Source organism: Elephantulus edwardii, unplaced genomic scaffold (assembly GCF_000299155.1).
Source record: "Elephantulus edwardii isolate Elephantulus edwardi_28Jun2011 unplaced genomic scaffold, EleEdw1.0 scaffold00027, whole genome shotgun sequence".
NCBI lineage: Eukaryota > Metazoa > Chordata > Mammalia > Macroscelidea > Macroscelididae > Elephantulus > Elephantulus edwardii.
This window is the reverse complement of record NW_006399777.1, coordinates 3,063,398-3,089,726: the sequence shown is the minus strand read 5'-3', so window position 1 is coordinate 3,089,726 and position 26,329 is coordinate 3,063,398. Positions and strand designations below refer to the sequence as shown.

The 26,329-nt window shown below is 46.3% G+C and overlaps 1 protein-coding gene across 1 annotated transcript in view; it reads right to left on the bottom strand.

Annotated features, from left to right (window-relative positions):
* Positions 1-26,329, bottom strand: part of PLCL2 (phospholipase C-like 2) — a 217,291-nt gene that overhangs the window by 89,795 nt on the left and 101,167 nt on the right. Inside the window, exon 2 of the mRNA XM_006883337.1 lies at positions 68-2,557. Coding sequence (XP_006883399.1) covers positions 68-2,557 — 2,490 coding nt within the window. The remainder of the gene's footprint in view (positions 1-67; positions 2,558-26,329) is intronic.

The window sequence follows — 26,329 nt, the reverse complement described above, 5'->3', positions numbered from 1 at the left end:
ATGTGCAGAGCACTGGGTGAGTCAAGGCTTGGAAGGAGCCCCGCCCGGCACACAGGAGGCCAGTTACCTGCATGTTCTCTCTGAGGTCCGTGGCGTCCCGGATGGACGGCTGGGCGTTCCTAAACACTTCGTCCACGGGCTTGATCCACAGGGTCCTCAGGGAGGCATACTCCCGGGCCCTCCGGCCCTTGCGCACCGACAGGCCCCGCTTGTGGGGTTTGCCGCCGCCTCGCCGGTTGGTGATGGCCACGTGCACGAAGAGGGACGCGTGGGCCAGCACGTCGCCGGCCAGCGACTGCAGCGGCACGTGGCGGTAGCCCGTCTGCAGACACTCGAAGGGGATGGTGTACTGGCCAATGAATTCGTCCCCGATGTAGTCGTCGTCCAGCACCACGAAGCGCACCATGGCCAGCTCGGGCAGGTTGACCTGGAACTCGAAGCTCTCGTCGAAGATGGGGGTGTCGCCGTTCTGGTGCACCGTCTTGGTCCTCTGCTCGGCGCAGTCGGCGGGGATGCCGTGGATCTCCACGTACACGTAGGGGTCCACCACGTCGCCCTTGGCCCCCGAGCCCTTGGGCTTGGGGAAGTGCTGCCCGCTGATGACCTTGATGTGCAGGAGCTGCGGGGACACCCCGGGCACTGAGTCCTTGGTGTTGGCGCTGAAGAAGGACACCTCCTCCCGCATGATGGCGGGCCGCAGCACGTAGCCACAGTTGCCATTCTGGCGGAACCAGCCGATGTTGAGGTCCATCATGAGGCCCGGCGTCTGGAAGTTCATGGCCACGATCTGACAGCCGCACTTCCAGAAGTCCTGCGGGTTCATGTTGCTGGAGTCGATGCGCATGGGGCTGGGGAAGACGCGTGCCAGGAAGCGCTTGTTGTAGTTGACGAAGTCGCCGGGGCTCTCGTTGGCGTACTTGGTGGCCAGCACCTCGTTGAAGGAGCACACCTCCCAGTACTTCTGCGCCTGGAACGACGCCTGGAACTCCTTGAACTGCACCGACTTGCAGATGCTCACCAGCTCCGACAGCTCCTTGCAGAGCTGGAAGCGCTTGGCGGCCAGGTGCCCAGGGGGTTGCTCCCCGCCGTCCTTCCCCACGCGCTGCGACATCTCGGCCCCCTCGTCCTCGTCCGTCACATCCCCCTCCACCCCGGAGCAGCTGGAGGACAGCTTCTTGGCCTTGATCAGGATCTTCCCTTTGAGGACGTCTGGCGACGGCAGGTAGGACTCCTCCACGTTGGGGGACGTCGTGTACAGCTTGTCCCCCAGGATCTTGCGCATGTGTTGCACCATCACCTTCTGCTGTTTGATGGAGCAGTGGTTCTCCAGACACAGGATGAGCGGGTACTCGGACGCGAAGAAGGCGTACTTGTTAATGATGTCAATGACGCTGCGGAAGACAATCTGGGAGGTCATGGTGTGGCCCGTGTAGATGACCGGCTCGTTGTCCGGCCCGTCCCACACGTCGAGCTCCACGCTCCGGCAGCCCATCTTGAGGGCTCGGATGTAGCCCGAGATGTCGGAGGGACCCCGGAACTGATCCTCGATCAAGTACGTGTTGTGAGATGAGTTGATGAAGTAATGGGACAGGGGCTGCTTCATGTCCTGACAGACATTCTTGTGCTCCGGGTCAAAGAGGTAACAGTCGGGGGACATAAGGTAATTGGTGAAGCCGTCAATGGAGAGCCAGCCCTTGGCCTGGCCTTCCTTGGAGGGCTCATACTTGTGGATGATTTCAAGGCTCAGTTCCTCGTTGATGTGGGCCACGCCCTGCTCGGCCTCAAGAAACATCATAAGGTCCTTGATATCAAGGAATTCTTTATTGCTTGAAAACTGAACTAAAAGGAAATAGATTTCAGGCCTCGTGCAGAGCTCGTGGAAAACCTCCACAAACTCGTCCCGCGTGACGTCCGTCCCTGCCTTGTCCTTGGCTTTGTGCAGCTCTTTGAACTTGAGCTCGATCTTGCTCGTTTTCAGCCCGGGGTTGAGGTTTCTGATGCACTGCACAGCACTGCACAGAGTTACGTGTTCCAGGTTGTCCACGTCTAGTTCACTAAACATCTGGGACACCCAAGAAGTCCTCATGTTGTCTTGGCTACTCTCCAGCATGTCAAGGGTATGCTTCCCGTAAGAAATGAGGTACCGCAGTCCGGTAACCCAGATATTGGCAACATCCGCCGAGTTGGCGACCAAGTCAAGGGACTCATAGTTCTCACCGTAGATGACCGAGAAGGCACAGTCTTCAGACATCTGGTCAGAAACGCCGTTGCTGCGGAATATGTCCGTGTTCTTGCCAGTTCTCACCTCCTTGATGGACTTGATGTCGATCTTGGCCTTCTCGGAATCCTTCTTGGATGGCTCCCACCTCAAGCTCTGCATGTCAGCGTCCAGTAAGAAATAGCGATGGTAAATCCTCGAATTGGACCGGACCTTTTTGAGCTCCGAGCCCTCAACCATGGAGTTGATGCAGTCGCTGGCGCTACTGATCTTCTTCTCGGTGGGCATGCTACTGAAGGAGACGGTCTTCTTCCGCTCCCGCTTCTGCTTTGTACCATCCTGGAGGAGAAAAGAACAACACTGAGTCAGGGCAACACACACACAGGCTTCTGGGGTCAAGACAAAGAGTAAAAACGTTAGTTCCATGGGGGAAAAAAAACCCAAATGGTTAAGGTTTCCTATTCTCTGTCCTGTCGGTGCAGGATACCCTCTCTTCTAAAGCTTCGGAGGAACCTTGCTGCTTACGGCCTGATGCCAACAGGTAAGCAACCGTTACTGGGTCATTGCAACCCATGAGCGTCAAGAAATCATTCCAACAACATAGCATAAAACCGTATACGCACAGCTGGCCACACAATTTGCAGGGGCCAAGGCAAAGTGAAAATAAACTGCAGGACTCCCTGTTCCAACAATGTTGAGGATTTCAAGAAGGCAACACAGCAGGGTGTCAAGCCAAGGGTGAGTCCCTAAGAGCACTGGCCCTGGGCCTGGGTGACCCAGCGTGACTGCAGAGGCCACACACCCAGGACGGAGGCCGGCTGGTCTCCACTTCTCTACCACCTGTGTTATACAAAGGCACGTTGCCAAATTCTTGCCTCAGAATCACTTGGACGACATGGGTAGTTCTTGATTTTCCTGTAACATCAGTCCTGGTCCTCAATAATTGAGATTCTTGTCAGGTGTCAGCGAGTCAAAGACGACTCCCACCAACCCTACGAACCAAGTTGCGAACCTTGTCCTGTCCTCATCCTCTCTGATATGCTCAAAGCCATTGTTTTGTTGTCACTGTGTCAATCTATCTTCTTGAGTGTCTTCTTCTCTTACATTGACCCGCCACCTGACCTGGGATGACGTCCTTCTCCGAGGACTGATCCCTCCTGACAACAAGCCCTTACCATGCTTGCCTCCAAGAAGCACCCTGCTTTCAGACACGGTTTTACTGTTATGATATTATTACGCCTGGGCGGGAATCCTAGACAACGGCTGAAGGTGCCGCTAACGTTTTAGAGTTGGATTATGGAGTCGACTAGGAGGTGGCAGGGAATCGCCTGGAGCAACGGCACCTTTGTACTTCCAGTGCCAGTACTCTAAGGGCAAGAGTTTTAGGCCGAGTATTTTCAGAGAAGTCTGCATCACCAAACACGCACTCCTTAGCTTTTCTGCAGAAACCTTCCTACTCCAAAGTGTGGACACCACACAGGCAGGTGTACTTAAGTTGTGTTTATGTAGAACTAAAAACTAATCCAGGGCTATAGAGTCTGAACAGACTCATAGCTGACCCTCCAGCAAGTTCTCAGAGGCTGTAAATCACGCAGGAGGAGACTGCCTATCTTTCTCCCTCACAGCAGCTCGCAGACTCAAACAGTGTACCTTTGGATTATTGGCAGTACAACTTTTTACCCACTAGGCTTCCAGAATGTTCTTGTTCACATACCCAATACCTTTATTATGATTATTTAAATTTCTCAAATGACCTCACAAATCTTTCACAACTTTAAAAATATTGTATTGCCTTTCAAAAAGTGTAGCCAAGCAGATAGGAATTTGTGCTAAAAAGCACTGAATTTACAGATGAAAGAGTGGGGTGTTGGGATTATATTACTTCACGGCAATAAGGAAAACCGCATGCAAAACATTGCACAAAGGCAAGTCTAGTTCTCCAGCTTTAGATAGGATCTGTTTTGAATAAAATCTTCCCTCTATTTTAAAAGCTATTACACCACTTCCGATGACTGAAATTCAAAACCGTTTTTACTTTTTGATTCCCTATCCTTCTAAAAGCAATTTGCAAGAGGTAATTAAACTTTAAATCATGAAGGTACCATTTCTCTCAAAGTTTAAAAAAAAAAACAAAACCAACTACGGAGGCTTTTGCTGACCCGAATGTCAAGATAAAACAGAAAAGCCACAGGCCAAGTAATCCTTTACAACTGCATCCTCAGAACAATACAGTGACTGAGCCAAGGCTGTATCCACAGTGTCCAGGAGGTACTGCAGGAAAGCCTTTCCAAACCCCCAGGGCAGAAACCCTAGTCTATCTGTCCAAGCAAGTTGGTGTCAAATTCAATGTGTAGCCAGCCATGCGTAAGAGCGTGGGGGAAAAAAATGTATGCATTTCCTATTTTTCAAAACAAAAATACAAGCTGTCGCTCCTTTTAAAATACGTGGGCAATCTCCTCTTCCGCAATTAACAGCCTCTGAAAACCCACCGAAAGGTCAGCTAGAGATGGTACTCAACAACATCACTTATAAAGGGAGCACTGGCGGCCAAGTGGTTAGAAGCCGTGCTGCAATCCCGAAGGCGTGTGGTTCAAATCCACCATCTGTTTTGCGATGGGAAATCTCCTCTCATGTGATTGATTGCCTTTGAAAACCCGCTGGAGGGTCAGCTATGAGTCTGTTCGGACTCAGTGGCACATAATAGCAACCTTTAATAAAGACAGAACTATTAATTACATATTAAAAGTTCACTTTCCTTATAAATTGTGTATCAAAGGTGTCATTAGTGAGAAGAAATTGCAAAGATAAATGGAGAAGCTTGTCTATTACAAAACATATAGTATTTTCTTGCAGTTTGAATCCACCAGATGCTCTGCTGGAGAAGGAGGTGCAATCTCTTCCTGTACCAGTCAGATCGGATCTCATGGTCCACACACAAATAATAATAATAATAATAATATTTTTTAAAACAGACCCAAAAACCCATATAGTATTTTCTTAACATTTACCATCTTCTGTTATGCCATTTTTAAGTTTTAAGTGTGGGCCACAACTTTACCACCCTATTCTAATTAGTTGCAAATGAGACATTTCAAATTCATAGATGTCTTTTGTGATTAAGAGCGGAAAGCCAAACTGTGAAGTCGGTTAACAACAAGCACACCACATCTGTGGGCCAGGCAGCCACTTAAAGATGGAACTTGGGGCTTTAACACGATGGCCTTGCTTGACACAAACCTGCCCCAGCTCTGGTCTCTGGTTTCTTATCATTGATTCCAGAGATACATTAGTATGCTGACCCCCAAGCACAGGCTGATACGAGGCTCCAGGGCACCTCTTCCTAAGACTTCCGGTGGCTTCTTGCCCCCGGCCCCTGGTTGCCTCCAATCACCCTGTTCTCTCCACAGCACCCTGGCTGTATCCCTGACGTCTGTGTTCCTCTTTCTCACCAGCAGATTACATCCCTGGGAGATGGTCCTCAGACCAGTGAGCAGGGGCCCGGGGGTGTCAGCCTTGCTGCTCGGTGGACCTGCACCTCCAACTGAAGACACAGTGAGATCTGATGGTAAGAAAGGGGAGCGAGCTGGACCCCCCAGACAGGGACAAGAGAAGCTTCCGTGTGGGAATGAAAGACAGCAGGAGTTAGGAGGAAGGAGGGCCATATCCCAGCCTGCCTAGTTCTCTGGAACAGGATCCCACTCTCATTTCTAACGGGGTTCACTCTCTGGCCCTGCAGGAATCAAGGGTGCATCTAAGTCAAGCAGTGAGTCCAGAGCAGAGGAATCCAAAGAGTGACAGGCCAAGAAAAGGGCACTTTCAAAAAGAACAGAAGAAAGTAGCCACCTTACAAGCAGGTATGAAGAAATTCACTTTGACATTCAGGTATTCTTAAGGCTAAGTACTGCTGTGTGCTGTCGAGTTGGAACTGACTCCTAGCTGTCCCTCCGGCGGATTTTCAGAGGCTGTAAATTGCAGAGGAGGAGGCTGCCCATCTTTGTCCCAAAGAGCAGCTGGTGGATTCAAACTGTGAGCCTTTGGGATAACAGCGTGTTCTTCACACTAGGCCCCCCGATGGGCCAGTGTATAAGAGTAGACAGAGTGTCTTGAACCTCAGACATGGGATGTTTGCAAGCCTTCACACAGCCTGCACCCTACGCCCTGGGGCCTGGCAGGAGAGAGCTCACTTCAGGGGTATATGTGGGGTGATGGGTGCTACAAACCATCTTCTTCCCAAAACTCTTGTCACAAGAAGTAAAATCCTGACTCAACTGTGGTTGAGGCAGGAAGACCTCAGCCCCCAGGACCTCTGAGGAAGGGTGGACACAAAGCTGTCCACCTCCAACAGCAAGGAAAAAGTTACTGCCTTTGAGCAGGGCTGGAGGAACCCTCTGGACCCAGAATCTTACCAAAGCAGATCTGTGTCGCCCCCCGGGGAGGGGCAGTGAGGGTCACCTGCCCCAGCTCACAGCAGAGGCACACGCCGAGCTTGGCTGCGATGGGGAGTGACCAGGAGAGCCTGGCTGGAGCAGCAGCAGGTACATGGAGCTGCTGAAGACTGAATGTGGACCCAGAGAAGCAAGAATCACCACTGACCCGACTAACAGCCCAGAACTGGGCAGCACTGGAGGAGGAAAACGATCCTTCCACACACAAGCACTGAACAGCTGTAAGCTGAGGACAGTCTGAGAACACTGAGTCAACGCAACTGAGCCAACTCGAGGCTGCCAGTCACAGGGACGTGAGGGAGTGGAAAGTGACATCAGAGATGCGCGGAAGGTGACAGCAGGACCTGAAACCCCAAACGCAGCTCAGTGACTGACCAGATCGACTCGATATCCCCCAAAACCGAAAAACAAGGGCAGGAAGGCCTGCTTCTGGACGCAAATACTATTGATCTCACACTTTCGCAGACAAGCCGTTCATTAGAGGCTGCAGGTTATACAAAGTAACGTCAAAAAGAGAAACCCATTGTCAAATGACAACCTACAGGCAATAAAGCCAGGTTCTCAGGTAGCCCAGATGTTGGAATCAGCGAAAAGGGACTTTGCAAATGGTCTGACGGCCTCGAGACAAAAAGCTGTGCTGCAATCCCAAAGGCACGTGGTTCGAGGCCACCAGCTGCTCCATGGGAGAAGGATGGACAATCTCCTCCCGTGAGATTAACCACCTCTGAAATCTCGCCAGAGGGTAAGCCTTGGGTCGGCTCTCACTCTATGGTAGACAACAACAACATTTTACAAATAACCATTATCAGAGATGATAAATTCTGTTCATGGACTTCTAAATAGACTAGACAAAGCCAAGGGACTAAAGCACTGAACCTGAAGACAGACAAATACGAATTACCTAAAGGAAAATGAAAAGAGACAAAAGAGGGAGAAGGGAAAAAAACCAAAACCCAAAAACCCCACAACCAAACTGCTGTTGTTGTTGATTGCCGAGTCAAGCACGACTCACAGCAACCCTGTGAACAAAAGGCCTGAAACTTTTCTATAACTATCATCATTTCTCAAAGTTTATAGAGCTTCCAGAGGCATGTTGTTTAGGAAGTGGATGCCACTCCTGCTTCCAAAATACCCAAATACCAAACCGAAAAGAAATAGAGAAACCTAGAGCTATTGTCTGATTTATGTGACTAGGAATCCCAGGAGAAAAGAGGGTGAAAGAAGAAAGCAGGAGAAATATTTGATGAGATAACATCCTTGAATTTTCCAAAATTAGACCTGAAAAGCCCAAGAGCCACAAGCCAGATTAAAAACACACCCAGTGAGAGACACAAGCTCACAGACAGGCCAGAGACAGATTGTTCAAAGAAAAGCGGGAGAAAAGTTTTCAAGAGAAAAAAAAGGAAATTAACACAGAGGAAGAAAGATGAGAATTAGTGTTCAAATAGATTACAGGTGATCCATCACCCCCGAGTTGTCTCTGTGTCCAACCCTTCATAAGTGCATTGCACAGAATGAATACTTGTATTTTAAAAAGAAAAATTATTATCCACTGCCAACGGACTGTAGTCCCTCAATTTCTCAGTGCTGTAAAAATAGAAACAAACGCTGCCCCCACCCTCAAAGACCTGTCAAACGCACCGTAGTTGGGTTTAGTTCAGTGACCTTCCACCTGGTTTTTGAAGCCCTGAATCTTAATGAGATGAGGAAGTCCATCCTTCTCCCTGGGAGCAGCTGAGAGATTCCAATTCCTGGAGACATGTGACCTCTTGGTTACAGCTCAACACCTTGCAGACTTTGTCATCTGAGATCCAAAGTTACCTCGAGTCTAGAGGTTCTCAGAAGCTTCACAACCTGTGGTTAGATTCTGAAAGTGATGGACAGATCCTTGAAGATGTTTAGAACCATACATAATGTTAACTTTAGAAGGTGAACTGCAAGAGAAAGATGGACAATCGCCTTTTATGCAATTTACGGCCTCCTGAAAACCTGCGGGATGGTCAGCTGACTTCATTCTGACTTGATGGGGACAAGTTTGACTTGTTCAGAGAGGGATAAAAAGGGTCAGAGTAAAAGTAAAGGATCATTTTCCCAATGGATTCTAAAGAAAATGTTATGGTGTGTTAAAAGAAGAGAGACAGGTAAGATCATGTCAACTACATAATTTCCAGATGAAAGGAACAGAATTAGTGAAGACAGCAAAATAAATTAGAGAAAGAACTCATTTATAAATGTGAAATGGTTTTCTTTTTACTAGTTAGAATGACACAATCCAATAGTTCACAAACCTTCTCTTTTGAGATTCACTCACAAGATGTGTGACCTAGTACTTACTACTGGTCCTCCCAGCCTCAGTTTCCCTACCTGTCACTGTTGTTGTTGTTGTTGTAATGTGCCGTCGAGTCGCCTGAGACTCATAGTGACAATACGTACAACAGCCCTAAACCCTGCTCTATCCCTTGCCAATCTTATTGTCTCTGACACACCTATCCCTATTACCGCAGTCACTGAATCAATCCATCTCATCGAGGGTCTTCCTCTCCTGCGCTATCCCTCCACGGTCCCCAAAAATGTATAGTATCTGTTTTAGAGGGTTCTTTGGATGATTCCATGAATCTATATGTGAGAAACACTATCTGGGATTTCTTTTGTATGTTATATATTATTATTATTATTATTATTATTATTATTATTATTTGCCTTGAGTTGATCCCAACTCGTGATGATTCCATAGAACAGAAACATCCAGAAGCTTTCCAAAGCTGTGAATCTATACGGAAGCAGAATGCCACATTCTTCTCCTGTGGAGAGGTTTAGTGGATTCAAACCAATGACCTTTTGATTAGCAGCTAAGTACTCAACTGTTGCACCACCAGGGTTCTCTATGTCCCCTATGAATTTCAAGTTAACATTATTTCTTCATGGAAGAAAAAGTTAAAAGAAACATTATCATAAATGCACAACTTCAATAGGCTACACGCTCACGAGTTGCTGAAAGGTAGCTCCATTCCAGAACAAACAATACATCTTATTCTCTTCAGGGCTTGTTTAACTGATGCCTCTACTTCATGGTCCATTGACCTTATGGGCACAACCAAGTGAATGGGATGATTAAGATTCAAAGACAGCCAGGTTGCCCTCCGTAAATAAAGCACCAGAAGGCTGCATCCCAGCATCCCTGGGAAACCATTCGCAAGCCATTTCTTTATCTCTTGGTCATTTTAGATCCTATTAATTAAATAGAATTCACTGTTTTACTTATGGATTAAGTATTCCTCTATAAAATGTACAAATATATGTGTAAGTATTCCCACATAAACAGTAGAATTATCCCAAGATATTTTTGTCTTTTAAAACTCCCAAAATGCCTTGGGATGAGTCGTTCAGCTCTTAGGGTGTGCCATCCGGCCCCCAGAAAGAGCTGACTGACCCTCAGGGTGAGCCTTTCGGCTCCTGGGGTGACCCATTTGGCCCTTGGTGTGTGTGCTGTCCTGACCCTGGGGAGAGCCTTCAGGTTGCTGGGGGAAACTGCCTAGGATGTACTAAGAATTTTATCTAAGCCACTTTTCTCCACATTCTCCCCCAGAATACCTGTGAGTAACACCTCCAAAGCCCTTCTCTTTGTAATTCACAAATTTATTCTCTCTAGGTTTGCTCCCTTACCTATAGGTAACCTTAACACTGAATTTTACTGAGGTCCTGGGCCCTGAACCTAGTTCCAGAGACAAAAGGTAAATATAACTGCCAGCTAAGGAAGCAAAGGAGGATGGAGACTCAGGGCTCAGCCAGCCATCCCCACTGCACCCACCTGGGAAAACACTTTGCAGTCCAGAGGGCAGTAAATGTCAGAAAAATATCTTCTAACAGAACAAGAAGGCAAGCAGCTTCACCGCAGTACCATCAGTAAGATGTTAAAGTGGGCACCCCTTCCCCCCTTACATCAATGCCCCTGTGCAGCACGAAGAAGCCAGAGAGTCTGTGCCCCATTACCAAATGAGAAACCCACAAATGAATAAGACTATTTCTTTGTTTTTAAAAAAAAAATTAATCACCATTGGAATAGGCTCACCATTGCCTTGTCTCTTGTGCCCACTGGATCTTTCTAATTTCCTTTGCCTACTCCCCTTACCCACCAAATTGTGCAGCCCTGTGATTTCATCCCTGCCCACCCTAGCTCTTCTGCTCCCAATCCTCACCTCCTCAAGTCCCCATACACGTTTTTCACAATAAAAAAAAGAAGAAAACAAGCAAACAAACAAAAATCCCAAAATAGTCTTAACAACAACAAAATGCCAATATCCAAAACCCTCCACGTGATTTGATCAAAGCACTTTTCTGCCTTGTAATTACTCCTGCTTGACACTGTATGTCATTTGCAAGCAAACCTATCGAGTTCAAATAAGCTGTCCGGAATGAAAACAAATTCTCAATTTCTGTAAAAGGAAGCTTTAAAGGTTAAGTTAAAGCCTTCAACACAGGTGGTGCCAGTGTTCACATGTGCCTACAAAGAAGGGTTTCCCTGTGAAATAGTGGGGCACGTGAAATGCCAACACGGCATTCACTACTATACTCTTTTGTGGAAGCACTTTCACTTACTGCTGAAATATTTATCCAGAGTAAATTTACAAAACCATAAAGTACATCTGTGTCCTCTGTGCACTGCAGTAAAAATGATCACCAACACCAGCAACAAAGAACTTAAAGCCAAGCCCTGAACTGAGAGCCAGGGTACTTTACATACCAGCGGAGATACTGATGTTAGCGCCTTTTAATTTATGCCTAGTAATGATGGTACTGAAGTGGCCCGTTTTGGTGTGCGAACTGTCAATATTTCTCAACTTGGTACATAGTAATTCTGCAGCCAGCATATTAAAGTACCTGTTGACTTCCTAAGCTACAGAGCTATTTTGAAATGTGGTTATATAACTTTAATTATTAATAACTGTCTAGTAAATTGTGTTAACTGTAAAAATCATGCCAGTTGAATTACATAATGTGGATGCTTAGCCTCCAGTGCGATCAATTCTAAGCTGGAACGACAGAGAACATTCTAGGAATGAGATGCCATTCTCTTCGCCTTCAATTGTTACTCTAGGATTGGTTAGAAGGAAGGATTTATTCTCCACTTTCTAAAAATCTTTAAATTTGTCATTGTTTGGATTTGAGGAAAAAGAAGACAGCAATTAATAAGGGGGTAGTCAGGAATTAGAATAAGAAGAAAGCTTAAATAGAGATTTGGAAACAAGTTATTGCAGACAAAGCTATAAACTCAGACTAAAGAAGGAACGACAGCTCGTTCGATCAAAAATTCTAATAATTCCGTAATTATTTTTAAATTAAAATTTAAGGAGCATTGTTCCAAGAGCTATTTATTATGTGATCATATTGTTTATGATTTTCATTTTCCTTACAGGAACACTGTGCTTCCTGGAGTTGTTTTTTTAATCTAATAGTTTATTTGCATATGAAATTAGGGTGTGAGGACAATTAAAACAGAGGTGGAGGGGGAAGGGAGAAAATAGTGAATCATATAAAAGGGAAACATCTTTCTACAAAATTTTCTTTTAACCTTTCGTGAGGTCTTCCCACACTAATCCATCGCTCAATGTCCTTGCCTTCCCAAAGCCCAGCTGTATTTATAGTCTCTACTTTATGTCAAATGTGATAATGGTTACCATGGTGGACAGTGTTTGGTGCAGCTTTCCGATTAAAACAAGCTCGGAAACAGGAGAGGCATCCACTTCCATAATAGCTGGCCTCCAGAAACCCTGTGAACCTGGAGGAATGATGAAAGTTATACAAGTGTTCAGATCTTTTGTTCATAAGGTCGCTATGAGTTGTCTATGACCCAACAGCACTTAACACTTAACCACCACCTTATCATTTAATGCTTAATGAGAGTGTTGTTAAGTTCACTAATTGCTTTATGTGGGCAGTCTTCTCTCTTCAATCATAAGGTGAATTTTGGAGGGAATGGGCCGTGTTGGAGCAGTAACACCTCTCTCTGGATGAACAAACAATCCCAGCCAAGTCAATGATTCCCTGGTATTAACAACTCAAGACCAAATCCAACGCCATCGTGTCGATTCTGACTCGTATGGAGAGAAGCTAAGCTAGTTTTTCAGTTTAAGCAAAATGACCATTTACGTAAGGTATATTTGTTGTTATTACGTGCTCTCAAGTAAAAAAGTACTGAATTATATTTTAACATTAAAAATAAACACTTTAAGGAATAAAGGTGCTGAAAGAACCTCTTCTGTCATTTCTTCCATTTAGGAGTGAGAAATTATATAAGCTTTATGTAAAAAGAACCTTGTGCTATTTTGTTTTATTTTAAATTCAGTTACAAGAGGGCTTTTGGATGTAAAATAGTACAAAGATAAAGTTGATAGCACATGGACAGGCAGGTCAACATTTCAATTTTCTAAATATGTTCATAATATTAACTTTAAAACTCAAATAACTACAGCATTAGTTTGCTTGGCTCCACAGTCAACAGTCTTGGCATCAGCAGCCAGGAAATTAAAAGGTGCATTGACATGGCAAAGTCTGCTGTTAGGGACCTCTCCAACGTACTGAAGAGCAATGGCGTCTCTCTGGAGACTAAGGTGTGTCTGATACAGGCCATGGTCTTTGCAATCACTTGTTATGCATCAGAGAGTTGGACAATGACCAAGGAGGATAGAAGAAGAATTGATGCCTTTGAGCTGTGGTGCTGGAGAAGAGTACTGAGAGTACCATGGACTGCCAGGAAAACAAACAGATTTGTCCTGGAAAGGGTTAAACTGGGTGGCTCCTTGGAGGCAAGGATTCTGAAGCCCCGTCTAACATACTTTGGACATGTTGTGAGGAGAGACAGGTCCTTGGAGAGGGACATCATGCTTGGGAGGGTGGAGGGACAGTGCAGGAGGGGAAGGCCCTCTATGAGGTGGATTGATTCAGTGACTGGGATAATTGGGATGGGAGTGTCAGAGAGGCACAGGACAGAGCAGAGTGTAGGGCTGTTGTACATAGGGTTGCTATGAGTCGCAGGAGACTCGACGGCACATAACAGGCACATAACAACAATTACTACTGTGTGTGTGTGTGTGTGTGTGTGTGTGTGTGTGTGTGTAATCAGCCTAAAAACTAAGATGCACCAGATTCACACCATGGTCTTTCAATTGCTGTGCATCGGAGAGCTGGACAATGAATGAGGATGGCGTTGAGCTGTGGCACTAGAGAAAAGTATGGCATATCCCATGGCCTTCCAAAAGAACCAAGAGATAGGTCTTGAAGAAGGTGCAGCTAATTCAAGAATATTCCTTGGAGATAAAGGTGATACAGGTTCACCTCACATATTGTAGATTTGTTATTGGGAGAGACTAATACACTTGAGCCCATTGCTGTACTGACCGTGTCACTCCATCTCAATGGGGTTCTTCCTCTCTTTTACTGACCCTCCACCCATCCAAACAAGATGTCCTTTTCTAAGGAACAGGCCCTCTTAGCAACATGTCCAAAGTACGAGACGAAGCTTTGCCACCCTTGTGTCCAAAGCACTCCAGCTACACCGCTTCCTGTTCATTCTTTTTTGCCGTCTATTCAACACTCTTCTCTGACACCACAACTCAAAGGCGTCCGTTCTTCTTCTCTCATCCTTATTCATCTTCCAGCTATCAGATGCATAGCAAATAGTTTGAAAGATCATGGCCTGAATCAGGTGGACCTTAGTCTTCAAACTGACATCAATATTCCTCAGTAATCTGGTGAGGTCCCTGTTACAGACGTGCCCAGAACAATACATCTCCTTATCTCCTAACTGCTGGTGCCAAGGGTGTGGACTGTGGATCCAAGCAAGACAAAATCATCAGCAGTTCTAGCTGCCCGATACATAATAAAGTGACACAATTATACCTGCTATTATTATTATTATTATTATTATTATTATTATTATTATTATACTCAGTTTTAATACACCGTGACTGTAACAATGGGCTTGAACACGTCAGAGACGGTGAGGACGGCGCAGGATGTAACAAGTTGCAGATCTGTTGTTCACACAGCTGCAGTGAACTGTAGTCAATGTCATGGCACACAACAACGACAACATGACGGATGCCAGTTTCTGCCTTAACTGGTGTATGTCAACCCCATTTAGCAAGATGTTGAATATTAAGGGATAGTTTTTTGGGGGGGAAAGCCAATCCGAAAAATCAGCAGTTCGAATCCCCCAGCTCTGCGGGAGAAGGATGGACAATGTCCTCCTGTGCTGTTTACTGCCTCTGGGAACCTGCTGGCAGGTCAGCTTTGGGTCGGTTCTGGCTTGATATCACACAACAAAAACAACAACAACAACTTTAAGGGGCCACTGGATCGCAAGTAATGCACTCTGGTGGCATAGTGAACCGAATGTTGAGCTTCTAACCAAGAGGTCGGTGGCTCAAATCTACCAGCTGCTCTACAGGAGAAAGATGGCCAGTCTCCCCCATAATGACTTGTTGTTGTTATTGTTATGTGCCGTCGAGTCGTTTATGACTCATAGCGACCCTATGTACAACAGCCCTAAACCGTGCTCTATCCTGTGCCAATCGCACTGTCTCTGACACTCCCATCCCAATTACCCCAGTCACTGAATCAATCCATCTCATAGAGGGTCTTCCCCTCTTGGGCTGTCCCTCCACCCTCCCAAGCATGATGTCCTTCTCCAAGGACCCGTCCCTCCTGGCAACATGTCCAAAGTATGTCAGACGAAGCCCCAGAATCCTTGCCTCCAAGGAGTAGCTTGGTTTAACCCTCTCCAGGATAAATCTGTTACTCAAAAATTCAATGGAGGGCCACCACTAGTTGGAACTGACCCAACAGCTGTGGGATGTGGGGTTTGGATAGTAAGTGGGGATGTCAAGCAGGCAGAGAAGGCCAGTCAGAAAGCATGGTGTCCGCAAAGAGGAAGGCGGGGAGAGCCCATCATGTCTGCAGAGCTGGTGGGCATGGTGGGTGGGGTGCAGGTAGCAGTCTGGGTGAGCGGACACAGGGGAGCTGGAGAAGAGCTGTCTGCAGCAGGGTAAGGCTGACCTTTGTGGGAGAGGAGCCTGTGGCTTTGCTGCCTGGAGGTACACAGTGTCATACTCCAACACAAAAAGCCAAATTGTACTTAACGGTTGTGTGTTTTCCCTACCTGTGGCAACACAGCTCACTACCCTTCTCAAAGGTCAGCAGATGAAAAGGGGGTTACTGATTTCACACCTTTGAAAACTACGAGCTTATTTGTGCGGGTTTTTTTTTTTTTGTCATTACATTAATGGCATGACGCCCCTGAGGACATCCATGTGCTTTATAAATGTACAACTTTTAACAGCAGAGATTTCCACCTGAGCCGCCACCTTAAACACCAGACAGAAACCTGCGGGCTTTTACAAATAGTTTTCACAGTTACACACTTTTATAACACAAAAGTTTTTAAATCATTGATTTAAAAAGAATTCATTTAAGTGTATTTAAATTTTAAATTCATTTTAAATCCTTAGTAAACACTACTGCTTTCTCCTTGCCATCGCTGTTGTTGTTATTAGGTGCCTTTGAGCAGCTAACGACTCACAGCGACCCCATGAACGATCTGAACCTGCCCTACGGACCTGCCCTACGCTGTGCCGTCCTCACAATCTCTAACACGCTAAGAGATGCTATATTCAAATCGGGAAACAAACGATTCTCTAACACGCTGAAAAGCCAGACGCTCCGTCACTGTGCACCCACTTGGGGAGCTTTAAGTACCAGCATATCAGCTCTCGGCACAGAGAGAAAGCCTCATCTTAATTCTTTTTTTTTTTAATTACAAGCCACATTTGGGTCAAGAAATCAATAGAAATATCCCCACCAGCATGGCAGGCGGCCAGAACACATGAGCAATTAATCCAGAGCCTTGGCAACTCCGAGTCGTGCCAAGGTGGGTAGCTGAACGCCTGGTTCTGCCACGTTCCCGAGTCATCCCGTCCCCTTGAAAACCAGCAGCCCTTCCAACGGAATCAGTTATCAAATCCAAATGAAAAGCCGATTTACAAGCCAGGAAGCACTCATCATGAACGCACTGCAAGTGGCATGTGCAGCAGTGACTAATGCCATTTAACGCTTCCAGGGAAGTGATGTCTCATGTCACCATCCTCCACCCTCCTGGCTCTCAGTCACGGAGACAGAGGCGAGGGACGAATGGACAGTCAGTTCCGGGCACCAGGCACAGACACAGCCTAGAGCCCTGAGCCTGGTACACGCCTGAAATAACACAGCCCCAGACGCACCCTTACCAGGGACCACTGTGCTGGGCTGCTCAGGACTGGAAACCAAGCAGCACGCACGATCTAAAACACTGCTGCTGCGGGTGTCTCGGGCCAGCACTGACTCCTTAGGACCCTCTGGACAACAGAGCAAACCGCACTGTCCAGTCTGCACTGTCCTCACCAGCTCCAACAGCACAGTCCCTCCAAGCTGCAGTCTGGAGAGCTACAGACAGGGAGGTCCCCATCAATGCACGGGCATGAGAATGCAGCACAGGCACCGCATGGCACGCTAGACTTCACAGAAAGGCATTCTGTTCCTTCTCATGTTTTCTATTAGTTTGCATACAATCATTCACATACCGTGTGCTACACTCTTGTATGTCTATTGTGATTTATATAATCATTCCTACACATTGTATTTTATAGAATTAATTACTATTACAACTAACAGTAACTACTATTGATTGATCAATACCCCGTCTTTTCAAGCCCCCGTTGGATCTCTCACCTCCTCATTCATTCACTAAATTCTGCCAGTGATTTCCTCCTTCGCATTTTCCCACTCCCTTCTTCCCTTCCTCCTTCCCCTTTTGAATGTTTATATACACATCTTACTACTTATCCTGATGTTTTCACAGTAATGGTTTTATGCAGTATTTGTCCTTATCAGACTGAGTTAGCTCACTCCACATAATGCTCTCTGGACTCTCCCACGTCACATGTTTTTTACAAAATCGTTGTTCCTTTGTGCTGCACAGTATTCCATTGTGTAAATGTACCACAATTTCTCAATCCATCTGTTTGTTGATGGGCATCTGGGCTCTTTCCATGTTCTTGCTATTGTGAGTAACACTGTTATGAACATAGGGGTCCCTATCTCCATTTGTGGCTCAGTTCTAACTTCCTTGGGGTATAATCCTAGCAGTGGAACAGCTGGGTCATAGAGAATTTCTATGTTCAGCTTTTTGAGGAAAGTCCAGAGTAGTTGTACCATTTTACAATTCCACCAACAGTGCATGAGAGCTCCAATCACTCCGCATCACCGCTAACATTTATTGTTTGCTGTCCTGTTAACCTTTGCCACTGGAGCAGGGGTGAGATGGTATCTCATCGTTGTTTTAATTGCACCTCTCTGCCTGCCCATGGTTTTGAACATGCCCTCACGCCACATTTAATGACACTGTGTTTCAGTTCATGAAGGTTCCCTGGAGTGAGTTGTTGTTAGAGGGCCGTCGTGTCGAGCGTGACTCGTGGTGGACCTATCCTCCACAGATCTGAACCCTGTCCTATCATGTGCCTTCCTCATCAACTCTGAAACCCTTGAGCTCATTGCTGCAGTCGCTACATCAAGTCATCCAGGAGAGGGCAAGGTCCAGAGCCATTGCTCATGGGGTCACTGTGGGTCATGGTCAACTTGATGGCACACAACAACACCACCACCACCACCACTGCTGAGTTCATCACTTCTCTTGGCAACCCCGTCTGTTCCAAAGAAGAACTCCGCCTTTTTTGTCATGATCTTTAAAGAAACAGACCACGAGGTCTTTCCTCTTGGGCCCTAGGGGACTTCACATCACCAGTCTTTCATTTCATAGCCACAAGTAAACCATCTGCACCATTCATAGATCAATACAACCTGTGGGTGTCTCAAAACTCAACCCTCCAAGAGCAGAAGCCTCCATAAGGCCGTTGGATTGAGTCTGTGGTATTTAAGAAATACATCTGAAATGACATTAGCAAAAAGTTGCTTGTTTAATGGGATTTAATGCCATCTCCCCTCCCTGCCTCAGCCCAAACAGGAATTAGAATCCACTTGGGCAGACTGGAAATTATAACCGCAGCAGCGCAGCAATCACATTTGCTCTTCTGGAAGGAGCTGGGAGTTTAAGCTAAACCATGTTTTATTCCCATTATAAATTTATTTGGTTTTTAAGTCATTTAGTTATGCTTTTAAAAGCATTGCTGTAGAGCAGCTTTTTAACTTAATAAGAGTAAAACTTCAAACCAAAAGCTTTTAAAAAGAGGATGGGACCAGGAATATGGACAAACCAAGCTTCTCTGTGACCCACTCTAGCTTTCTCTGGGTAGCCTGGCCTTCTGGCGATCACTGCCTCCAGACAAACTGGAAGCATCCTTGATTTAGTAGAAAAGCTTAATGAATTTCCTTTATGAAACACTTTCTTTTTAAAACACTAAGCGCGGGGGGGGGGGACTTAACCTATTTTCAAACAGGATGAAATGCTGTTTTCCACAGAAATAACAAGCATTGTCTTTCTACATCTTCATCTCCACAAGGTGAAACCTAATAACCCTCGTTCAGCAGGTAAATAATCAGGGGCAAGAGATCCAGGCTGCCTAGTGCTCATTTCACTCTGTGTGGTCAGAGGCTGAGCACCGGCCAGGCCCTGCCCCCGAGGCTCTGGAGGCCCTACAGGATGGACAGGAGGATGGGCAGGGCCAGGACTTCTCTCTCTTTCACCTGCATTTCCTCTGAGGATCCTGGGCTCAGGTACCATCACCTTTCTGCCCCTGCCCCTCCAGCCTGCAGGTGGGCTGATCTCTGGTCACTTCACCCTCCTTCTTTTAGCTTCCTGGCTCTTCCACCACCTGGAACAAACCCCTAGGTTAAATTCTCTAATTTAGATAAATCATAAATGAACCATATATGAAATATATATAACATAATATGTAATAATTGTAATAATAAACAATATATAATACTACTGTTGCATACTGTTGATCCAGAACTGAATCATAACTGACCCTCCAGTGGGTTTTGAAAGGCAGCAAATCACACAGGAGGAGAATGCCCCTCCTTCTCCTTCAGAGCAGAGAGTGGATTCGAACATCAGACTTTTGGATTGACAGCAGAATTCCTTACCAACAAGCCACCAGAGCTCCCTTATATATAAATGCAATAGAAGCAAGTTAGATTAAATGATATATAAATAAAAATACATCTATTACATATAACAAAAACCAAATTCCGCTTCAAATCCTGCTTCTCTGGCAGGACCCTGAATTAGGTTGTGGCTGGAAGTTGCGGTTGTGAGGTGTAAAGCCAGGTCCTGACGCTGACTCGGCCTGGCCCTGCCTCCTGCCCGCACTGCCCTCTCTGCCACTCAGTCCCTGGCTCGAAGTCCACATCCCTGGGACTGGCCTGTGACCTTGAAATGCCAGTTATTGTTGTTGTTGCCACTGAGTTAGAACTGACCCCCGGCAGGATTGCAAAGGCCGTAAATCATACGGGAGGAGACTGCCCAGCTTTCTCCTGTGGAGCAGGAGGTGGGTTTGAACCACGCGCCTCTGGGTTGGCAGCACAAGTCCTTACCGCTAAGCCACCAGACCAGCACTGTCAGCAGACCTCTCTAAAACTCTGCGGCTAATTTGATGAAATTAGCCTAGTAATTTCCGGCCCTTAATTACTTGAAAGGGCTTTACAAGGAATTGCTGGAGCAAGCATTTTGGGACTGGCCCATACTCTGAAATGACATTACAAAGTCTTACGTCTGATTTACTGAAAAAGTGGACAGTAAAAAAAAAAAAGAGGTGATCTGAAACGAACCCCCACGCTCATCTCACAGAGCTCAGTGCCCAGGCACTACCCACACCGCCTTTGAAGAGCTCACTGAGACCTGACAGACACTGTGCTGCTTCGTACAAAGGGAATCGGGTGGTCGTGGCCCTGCTGCTCCTATGGGGCGTCCGCCCATCTGTCCATTGGAGCAGGAGGCCGACAGGTAGAGCCCACACAGTTCCTCACAGGCCACCGTTCACAGCCTGCCCGCTGGCCACAGGCCTGCCTCTGGCATCTGCGGGCCCACGCCCTGGGTCTCTCTGGCCAGATACTTGGAACAGGGACCCTGACAACCTCCTGCTTCTCAGGACTGCTGGGAATCAGAACAGTGGGCAGTCGCCTCCCAAAGCTCTGGGCCCATTTCAATAGCTGTCAAATATAATGGAAGCGGTCACAGTTCAGCAGCCTCTCCTAGAAGGAGCCTGCCTGTTTTGGGAGGGGCTGACTGCAGATATCGCTTCAGTCTGTGTCCACCAGGAGCACTGGTGGCTAGAGGTTAAACCACTGTCCTGCTAACAAAAAGGTTGGTGGTTTGAAGCTCCCAGCTGCTCTGCAGGAGACAGCGGAAGCCGGTCGAACCCAGGAGCCCGAGGTCTAAAGCTTTGGAAAGGCTGTCCCCTGTCTTCCAGGGTCACCACGAGGAGAGACTGGCGCCTGGTGGTGGGCTTCCATCGTCCCCACGAGAGCAGCAACCTCCGATCATTCCCTCACCTCCTCGGAGCCACCATCACTGAGCAGGGTGCCTCCCCCTCCCCCCCTTTCCTGGTCACTGTCCGGCCCAGCACCAGAGAGCCTTGACTCTGCATTTATCACTAACTGTATCACTCTGTGAACAGAAAGAAGGGTGCCATCTAGCCGTGCATTTGCACAATAATGGTAGGGAAAGGGCTAACAGAAAACCACTCTCCCACCTCCTGCCATTCTACTTCAACTGCAGTTGCTCTATTGGTTATGAACCTACGGATTCACGGGGAGGGGGAAACACTGAACCTGACCTGGGCAGACGCGCACTTTCCCTGGAGACAGCGCTGGCAGGAAGAGATGCAATGTCTGAAACCAGTCGTGGCCAAAAACATACCATCTGGGTCAGAGATTTCATCTTCTATTTTGTGTTAAAACATTAAAAGAGAGAAAGGGAGAACAATAGGTGAATAAACTTTAAGAATTTATTTTCTTTGCCCTCATAAACTCCAGTGGTTGTAGTTTAAGAGAATTCAGCTGCTAAACAAAAGGTTGGTGGTTCAAATCTCCTAGCCCTTCTTTAGGAGAAAAATGATGCCGTCTGTTTCTATACACATTTAGGGTTTTGGAAACTCATTTAAGGCCGTGCTCCTCTGCCCTGTAAGGAGCTCGGTGGTTTAATGGTAAGATGTTGTGCTGCCGACTCAAAGGCACTCAGTTCAAGTCCACCAACTGATCTGCGGATCAAAGATGGGCAGTCTCCTCCCGTGAGATTTACCGCATCGGAAAAACCGCTGGAGGGTCAGCTAGGAGTCGGTTCTGACTTGACGGCACAACAACAACAACACTCTGTCCTGTAGAGTGACTCTGAGTCAGAATTTTCTTGATCTCAGTAGGTTTAATAAGCCCCAAAACTATCACTTGGGGGAAAAGTTCCAACGGTATTATCCTATTCTTTCTACATTCTAAGTCTTCACAATCCAGCGAGGTATGCATCACCCGTACATCTCAGACTGGACCGGCCACATTGCTGTCCCAGTCACCACAGCGGTCTGATGTCTCACGCCTTTGGCAGCACCCAAGGAGACAATAGGCCCCGGAAAGTAAGGACTTGTCACATTTTAAGTATGATTCTTTCTGATGTTTCCAGTGTTGTATTTTATCCTAAATAAACCTTCGGCAACTATTCACTGAAATCAGGAAACAGTAGTTGGAAAGAAGGACTGTCACTCACTCACAAATGTCAGCAGAGGCAATATAAGCTGTCAGGTGTAACTTCTATTTGAAAAGACTGCAATTGAACATCGTTGCTAAAAATTCCCATGTTAACTCCCCCTACATTAATTATGTCCCAGTGCTGCATTGCAAATAAACAAAAAGCAGGATAATGGTTCTGAGAGAAAGAGGGAAGAGAGGAGAGAGAGAGAGAGAGAGAAGATAATGGTTCTGAGAGAAAGAGGAGAGAGAGAGAGAGAAGGAGGGAGGGGGAGGGAAGACAGAGAGAGAAGAGGAGGGAGAGAGGTAGGAAGGGAGGGAGGGAGGGAGAGAGGAAGAGAGAGAGAGAGAGAGGAGAAAGGAGAGGAAGGAGAAGAGGAGGAGAAAACATGGAATGGCCCCAGTTAACGACCATAATGAATCATCAAACACTATTTAAGTGACCTCAGGTGCCTGGCATTATATAACCGCTGTAATGAATGCTAAGACACAGGCAGAGACTTCAAGAATTAAAGACTAATATTGCAACCGGGTAATTTAAGAAAATGACGAACATTTCCCCCCCTCTCAGTGTTACTAAAATTATATGCTACTTGAAAGTTTAGAGGCTAAGTAAATGCAAATTACATTTGGCTTCCACCTGACTGATCGGGACAACCACTTAACGATAATTTGTAGCTCCCAAAGGGCACAAAATTACAGTATTTATGGAACCACAATACAGGCACGGCCAAGGAAAAAGATTGGTGGTTCCTTTCAACCTGTGGTGCTGAAATGAAAGTGCCAGGTTCCTTTAAACAACTGTCAAAGCCGTGCAGGGGAAGCACAGCCTGCAGCCATTAGCATCTTCTTCAGACTCAAGAGGCATCCCATTGCCTTCAAGAAAGGCTGTGGCCAACCTCAACAAAAGCTGCAAGAAATGGCAAGGCACTTGCCCTCTTCCCTCAGACTGTGCGAGGAATGAACTGTGTAAGCAGAGTCAAGCAGCCCTAAGGTACTTACCTGGAAGGGTTCTCTGAAAAGCTTTCTCTTTCGCCATGACAGCTGTGGTGTTTGCCAGTGTTAATACATCTTGGCTCAACAGATTAAAAGAAAAGGATGCCTCCAGTGTACTAGTTCACCTGTTAAGGCATCCATCTACTGGGGAAGGGGGAACAGGGTGACTCAGACAAAAGCAGTCCCACGGGCAGGAGGAGATGTCCCATGGTGTAGTAGCTGCCCTTCCACTCTTACTCAAAAGTAGTAACTAAAAAAAATATGATTTCTTTAACCTAACGGAGTGCCCATTAGACGTCAGACTTAAAAATCCATTGTTCTATGGCTCTAGAATATCAATGTTCGGCTACACACTTCTTCTGTATTTTTACCACCAGAATTCCTGCAAGATCACGCTGAAGATGACTTTACTCAAGAATGTTGCTCAAGAATGTTGTTGTTGTTGTTGTTGTTGTTAGGCTCCATCAAATCCACTAGGATGCATATCTACCCCATGAACTTGACCTGTCCTGCGCCATCCTCACAATCTCTGCCATCCGTAAGTCATTTTTACAGTCACTGTGTCAGTCCATATCAAGGATCTTCCTCTCTTTCATGGACCCTCTACTTTTCGATCATAATGTCCTTTCCCAAAGACCGGCCCCTCTGGACAGCATGTCCAACGTCTGAGAGACCAAGTTTCACCATATGCCTGTAAGGAACACCCAGGCTGCACGTTTCTGCTAGTTCAGCAGCCCATAGCATGTTGTTGTTGTTGTCTTTGTTGTTGTTGTTATGTGCCATCAAATCGCCTGTGACTCATAGCTACCCGTGTACAAGGAGCCCTACACCCTGCTCTGTCGTGGGCCAATCTCACTGTCTCTGACACACCTACCCACATTATCCCAGTCACTGAATTAATCTACCTCTAGAGGGTCTTTCTCTCCTGCACTGTCCCTCCACCCTCCCAAGCATGATGACCCTCTCCAAGGACTGGTCCCTCCTTGCAACGTGTCCAAAGTATGTCAGACGAAGCTTCAGAATCCTTGCCTCCAAGGAGAAGACTGGTTTCACCCTCTCTAGGATGAATCTGTTTGTTCTCTTAGCAGTCCATTCAATACTCTTCTCCAGCACCACAGCTCAAAGGCATCAATTCTCCTTCTATCATCCCTAGTCATTGTCCAGCTCTCTGATGCATAACAAGTGAAGAAAGGAAGAGAGGGGCCCATGGTATATTCATTGCAATTCAAAGGCAGCAATTCTTATTCAGTCAAGTTCCTTACTCATTGTCCAACTTTTACATGCAGATGAAGCAAATGAAAGTACTATAGCTTGGGTCAACTGCACCTTAGTCTTTAAAGCGACATCCTTGACCTTTAGCACTGTCTGGAAATCTTAGCCTGCAGATTTGCCCACTGCAACATGTCTTTTGATTTCTTGGCTGTTGCTACCAAAGATGTTGATTACGGATCCACGAAAAAATGAAATTATTTTATTGGATTCAAGATGAAATTTTTAAATTTAAAATGTGGCTGTTGTATACACTCACAGCCAACGTGAGCTCACTCAAGAATGGGCTAAATAGATTTACTCTGTAAACTATTCTATTTACTCTGAATTTTCGACCTTGTTGAAAGCTGTTTGTATTGTGTTGTCCTCTACAGAAAAATCATACTACCTTTATAGCTCTCTAGACTGTAGTTTTAATATATATCATTTTTTGAGGAAATTTAATGAAGTATTTTTTAAATATACATACAAAAAAATAAAAAACATACATACATACATATATTCTTATGCTTATAAGCAGTATTCTTTTCTCTGAGGACAGACTTTACCTCTGAAATAATTTCTACAAACTGGTCACACCTTCCTTTGAACATTTCGTGTGTCAGTTCTCTGGCATCGCCCAGTTCTAGACACATCTCTGAGCGGCAGGAGAGCCACCTGAGTGGAGCAGAAGGGCTGCCTCTCAATAACGCCACAGAGCTCTCAGTAATTCAAGAACGTCGTAAAGATGACAGATTTCATATTACAGACAACTTGCCACTTGCTGAAATAATTAGTTTCTACCTAACCTTGAGATTTTCTCTTACTCAGGAATGATCGATGGAGAGTCTGCTGTGTGCCAGGCAGGGTGGTCTCCTGAGGTGACTAGCCAGAGCCACTCGGGACACACGGGCTGGTGTGACATCCCAGGCAAGGCCCTAAGAGGTGGCCTTCTGCTCAGTGCACAGGCTCGAATCCTGGCCCTGCCTCCAAGCATATGAGTCTTCTCTCTGCCTCAGTTTCCCCACCCACACAGAAGGATAATCCTTTCCTCTCCAAGGCTGCTTGCTGTCAAGTCAGACCATCAGAGGTAAAGAGTTGGACACTTAGCTGTCCCATAAATTTCAGACTCCATCTTGCAATTCTCCTTGAAAAGACATTGTTTTCTTTACTAACTTGACCTTTTATTTTTAAAACAAGGAGACAGATGAACTGTGTAAATCTTAAGCTCCTGTGTAATCTCTCTGTTGCACGGGAACTGACTTCAAAACTGACCTTCCACTCAGCTTCCAGCTGTAAATGACCCAGGAGGAGAGGGTCCGTCTTTCTTTCAGGAAGCTGCTGGTGGATTTCAACCAGCAGCTTTGTGGTCTTTGAGTTAAAGAGGTCTTTGAACCACCACAGCGCTAGAGATGCATATAAACAAGGGCTCTTGGTAACCTGATGTTCTGCTACCAGCTTGATTTTGCTCTTGGTCCATTTAAAAAGAAGGCTGTGGAGACGCACTTACTCACGAAGGCCTGTGTGGTTTTAGCAGGACTGCACTCTCAGGTCCAAGGGCTGTGATCTTCCACAGCTGGCCGCCAGCCCTTTCCTCCACAGCGTCTTTGGTTAGTCAAAGTGCTCAGCTGTCTGTACCACCCCGGGGCTCCCTTCCTCCGAGGGCACTTTACAAACAATGAGAGCCAGACTGAGG